General features: G+C 33.3%; 1 protein-coding gene across 1 annotated transcript; it reads left to right on the top strand.

Moving 5' to 3' along the window:
• Positions 1-1,073: 1,073 nt before the first annotated feature.
• LOC108741935 (tyrosine decarboxylase-like) lies at positions 1,074-4,473 on the top strand. Its single transcript, XM_025979641.1, has 11 exons — positions 1,074-1,088; positions 1,193-1,244; positions 1,321-1,391; positions 1,452-1,688; positions 1,753-1,951; positions 2,018-2,358; positions 2,558-2,723; positions 3,657-3,721; positions 3,834-3,985; positions 4,093-4,152; positions 4,206-4,473. The coding sequence occupies exons 1-11, from the start codon at positions 1,074-1,076 to the stop codon at positions 4,285-4,287; spliced, it is 1,440 nt and encodes a 479-aa protein (XP_025835426.1). The 3' UTR covers positions 4,288-4,473.
• The last annotated feature ends 1,068 nt before the right edge of the window (positions 4,474-5,541 follow it).

Genomic DNA, 5,541 nt, shown 5'->3' with positions numbered 1-5,541 from the left:
TGTGAAATTTCAATTGATTTTATAACTACACGCATTTAACTTATTCTCAATCTAATGTTAACTCATCGACTTCTAATTGATATTTACAACGCTAATTTGTTTTAAAAAATATGTACAATACAAAAAAAATACAAGTTATTACACACGGAAAAAATCAATGTCATAAGATTATTGAATAATATAATTTATCTATAATATAAAATAAGTGAAAGTCTAAGTCTGTTGTATGTTACTATAAAATTCAAGAACTACAACATGTGTTTTGACACGTTTAAATAGTTAGCTTTGATTGTTTAAGGTATGTTTGAACGTGATCACTACCCACGGTAATAAAAAATGAAAACAGTTTTTTGTCTAAAAATAAATCGCATTTTAAATTTTGACGATGATTAATAGTTATTATACGTTTTATTGTCGATCTCGTCGGATTTCGAGCGCCATGAAGTTCGCTTCTTCAAGTCTGTAATAAAATATAAAAAAACCAATAAAACTCAGGAGTTAGTTAATCAAATTTAAGAGGGTCTGCATGGATTGATGTTACAGTATTAAAATAAGGACTAACGTCAGGTGTATCGGGAAAATTAAGTAGATTTGGATGATCTTTTCAATACAGTTTCCGAAGAACAACGCTGAATATTTCTATCTTAAAATCTAATCAAGTACGAAAGTTTTCGACATAATCTGTAACAGGAATACAAAGACAAAAATTAGCTGAATGAACGTATGTATGTGTTATATGTATGACTCGTCTACTTTGATTAATTCTTAGGAGTTTTGATTTGACCTAACGGTACATTATTATTGCGAAATTTAGTCATAGTGTCTAAATGTAGAAACTCCCAAAAAAGGATTATAGCGTTTTAGTTCAGTGACTTGCAACTAGTAGAATTCGAAGTTCACCCACGCCTGCCTATGCCTATTGACCTTACGTTGATTATTAGGTGTACCGACTATCAAATCGTGCATTCTTGTGTATGAATGTTCCGTCATTTTAAAAATGATGTCAATTGCATCAAAAGGAAAATATTGGAAATGTCAGAAATCTGTCCTTTTGTCTAACCTTCATANCTTGTATGGGATTTACCTGGGTAAATAAATCGCTTTTTAAGCTGTATACATTTGTTTTTAGAAATTTGTTGCTAAGTTTTTTTTGCTACCTTACTAATTTTTTATGTGTATGTATTTCTTTTAGGCCGCAAGTCCTGCCTGTACCGAACTGGAAAAAATTGTCCTTGACTGGTTTGGTAAGATTTACAAAAAGAAAGAGCTTCAATACATTTTAATAAGTTTATGCTCATTTTTGGAACGCTTTAATTTTAGGAAAGGCAATAGGTTTACCGGACGAATTTTTAACATTGAGTGAAGACAGTAAGGGTGGAGGTGTTATGCAGGTAAACCATGAAAAGAAAGCAAGGTTTTGATTGTAAAAATTAAGTTGTCTCTTATTTAAGGGTTCCGCCAGTGATTGTGTATTCGTATGTATGTTAGCAGCAAGGACCCATGCTATAAAACGCTTGAAACAGCGGCACCCCCTTGTAGAAGAGGGGACACTACTGTCCAAATTGATGGCTTACTGTTCAACAGAAGCTCACTCTTGTGTTGAAAAAGCTGCAATGTTATGTTTTGTAAAACTGAGAATTTTGGAGCCCGATGAAAAATCGTCGCTTAGGGGACAAACTTTGCAAATGGTACGCTAGAAATGTTTTGGGTTAGAGATTTTTATCAGTTTTCAATGTTTTCACTGTGCTTAAGGCAATGGAAGAAGACAAAACAATGGGTTTGGTACCTTTTTTCGTTTCAACCACTCTTGGAACAACATCTTGTTGTTCGTTCGATAATCTTTCTGAAATAGGACCCGTTTGCAAAAAATTCCCCTCAGTGTGGCTCCATGTCGATGCGGCTTACGCAGGAAATTCATTTATCTGCCCAGAACTCAGGCGTTTTCTTAAAGGTACCTACTGGTCAATCTTTCTAAGTACAGATTCTTTTTCTATTTCCTAACTTTATTGTCATCTAGGAGTCGAATATGCCGATTCTTTTAATACAAACCCCAACAAGTGGTTGACGGTAGCTTTTGATTGTTCTACCATGTGGGTTAAAGACAGAAATCGACTTACTTCGGCCTTCATAGTCGACCCTTTGTATTTACAACACGGTTACAGTGATGCTGCAATCGATCATCGACACTGGGGGATTCCCCTCAGTAGACGATTTCGCTCATTGAAACTTTGGTTCGTTATGAGATGCTGTGGTTTATCTGGTCTGAGAAATTACATTCGACACCATATTCGCTTGGCCAAAAAGTTCGAACATATGGTTAAGCACGATAAGCGGTTCGAAATTTGTAATGATGTTAAGGTAAGAGAAATAAAGACTGCGTTTTTCCTTTTCTCCTTTTTTTGGTAGGCAAATCCGAAAAATCAAACAAGAGTGAATAATTTTCAGACAAATTGTAATAACAATATTGTAATTTATATTAAGTCAATGTGTTTTCGCAATTTTGAAAAATAGATTTAGATACTTGTATTTATAAAGCTGTACGTGTATTTTATTTCAGCTCGGTCTGGTCTGTTTTCGTTTGAAAGGCGATGATCACTTAAATGAAAAACTTCTTAGCAATATAAACGCTTCGGGAAAACTTCATATGGTCCCAGCGTTGGTTCGCCACAAATATGTCATCAGATTTTGTGTTACGGCACCAAATGCAACTGATGAAGATATTGGTAAAAAATAAGTTTTTTATGTGCTCCACTTCTAATGATATTCAATTAAACCTTGTTGTCAATTTCTCGATATTACCGGGCGGGAAATGAGCCTATTAAAAATACGTATACCCTATTTCTATAGACCGCGCTGATTCGGGTCTAGGGGCCGTAATGCTGGATGTAAACTCGAATATCCAACCGAAGACGACCTTTAGACCCCAGTCACGACAACATCAATTCACCAACCGGCCGCGAAAGCCTTTAACAGTTTGTTACATGACTATTACCTAACTTCCGTTGAAGGTTCATGTTTTACGCGAAACTTCCGTCTCTTACTAAAGTATTACTCTAAACGTATCAAAAAGAGTACAAGTTCAAAAAGAAATTTTTGATTAAATAATGTATAAAGTTTCGTAACATTTTAATTTTTTCGAATACACAACCGTTTAAAAAAAATTACAACGTGCAATTATACAACACGCTACTGAAGTGAAACTTCTTCAAACACACAAACATACCGGGATAGGGGTTAAGAAATTGGTTTAGTGGTATTATTTGTACACTATGAATTTAAATTTTACACTATACATGCCGGAGTTGCCTGTAACGAACGTTGCATTTAAGCGCACTCACGGCTCAAGCGATCCCCACTACGAACTCCACTACGTGACCGAGTAGAGCGAGGACATCCGTTGCACGATTTCGTTACATAGCAACTCGCATGAAACGAACTTAACCTACCGTGCGTAAAGAAGTTTCACTTCAAACAACTGTAATAATCTCAATGATGCACATTCCTTAATCGAGCGTACCGTATATTAACTAACGTATTTTCTGTTTATTAATTGAAGTTTGGTAAATGTGTTGGAAAGTCGTAACGGTTTTATAAATTCATAAACGATGAAATTTATTAGCCAATAAATTTGAAGATCTTAATTTAATCTCTTTCAGAGTACGCATGGGAAATTATAAAAGAATTTGCTTCTAGTTTATTGGAAGCTAAAGAAAATGAAGAGGTAACTACCTGTATACTAATATACTATTTTCTTTTTAAAATGGATTAAAAATTATCCGACAAGTTCAAACGATCAGGTTTTTCTTGTTCTATTATTCCATTACACATTTTAGGAAATTTCTGACGGTAGAAGGCGAAAACGTTCTGCTTTTATGCGTTCTTCTTTTGTGCGCATGGTCAGCGATTCTAAATTTTACAACCCTTCAGTTGGAAGAAAGCCCCATGCAATAACAGGTTCTGAAAATAACCCAATGCAACCATTGCGGTAAGTAAAATAAAAATCGCATAACTTTTACTTTAATTTTAGGTAACACAGTATCTGCTTATAATCCTAAAAACTATTTACAATTTTTTTGTTTATTTTAATTGTAGGAGTTCATCTAGGATAAGTTGGCCATTAGCCTATTTAATTAGAGGGACTGAAGAAGAAGGGTAAAACGAGTTTCGGTGTAAAAAGGGTCAAGTTGAAACGATTTTGTTTTTAGTGTTCCTCATTTGGACCAATCAGGATCAGGAAATGATGGCAGTCATTCGTCGAGTGCTAAACAGGACAACAAGCCGAAATAAATGTTTTAGTAAAAGGCAAAGAAGTATCAAATATTATTGATTTGTTATTCCTGTTCTATTGAATTCCTTCACTGTTTTCTTTATAAAGAAATTGTAGCGGGTCACGGCACTGTAGAAAATGGGAAATGTTTGGGTTTCAATCACCTTTTCTTTAAAAATACACCTTGAGCAAAATCGAAAAAAAAACATTTATTTTCTTTTGAATTTCCTGATCTACTACTACTTTCAACCACAACTTGCACAAAAATTCAGTTTTCTATACAAATTAATACCTAGCTGCATCTTAAGTTACGCAGGGCAATTTTAAAAAGCCAGCCACAGATTGTGTGGCAAGAAGTTGTACTATAACAGTCCTTTGGATTCTATTTTAGCCCACCTTCTTCGTAAATCTGATTTCGTTCAAATAGATCGAACTGTTCCAAATAAAATAAATTGACCTGTTCTATTTTTATAAACTTAAAGTATTTGTTTTTGCGATGGCCAGGTAAGTTTGCAAGATATCTTCTTTGCAGAACATTATTACAGATCTAAATTAAACTTTTTTTAACACGCAATAATTACTTTTTTAAATAAGTCGAACTGAAATAAAAAATATCGCACATTGTTTCAAAGAGATAATTTTTACGCATTAGAATTTAATTGTANATATCTTCTTTGCAGAACATTATTACAGATCTAAATTAAACTTTTTTTAACACGCAATAATTACTTTTTTAAATAAGTCGAACTGAAATAAAAAATATCGCACATTGTTTCAAAGAGATAATTTTTACGCATTAGAATTTAATTGTATGACAGCAGTAACAAAAATAATTTTCTCATTAATTTGAGGTAATTTATAGAAGGGAAAAAATTAAGAATGAATTTTCAAATGAATATTTAAAATTAACTTCTAGGAATTTTAATGTGTTTCATATAATAAGTGTATCTACTACGTTCGGATACTTGAAATACGTTAATTACTTTTTATTGTCTTTGGAATGAAAAGGTCGCAGAAAATGTTAAAAAGTTCATTCATAATAATAAAACTCATACTGAAACAGCTACTACATAATAATAGTGTCCTTCGATGTTACACATCTGTCACAAATGATTTATTAACTGCACAAAATCAAGCGGAAAGGAAACGTACACCGAGGTTTTACAAAATTAATCTAACGATACTTGTATTTATAAAGCTGTACGTGTATTTTATTTCAGCTCGGTCTGGTCTGTTTTCGTTTGAAAGGCGATGATCACTTAAATGAAAAACTT

Source organism: Agrilus planipennis, unplaced genomic scaffold, assembly GCF_000699045.2.
Source record: "Agrilus planipennis isolate EAB-ADULT unplaced genomic scaffold, Apla_2.0 scaffold1647, whole genome shotgun sequence".
Taxonomy (NCBI): Eukaryota; Metazoa; Arthropoda; class Insecta; order Coleoptera; family Buprestidae; genus Agrilus; species Agrilus planipennis.
This window is presented reverse-complemented; position numbering and strand designations above follow the sequence as displayed.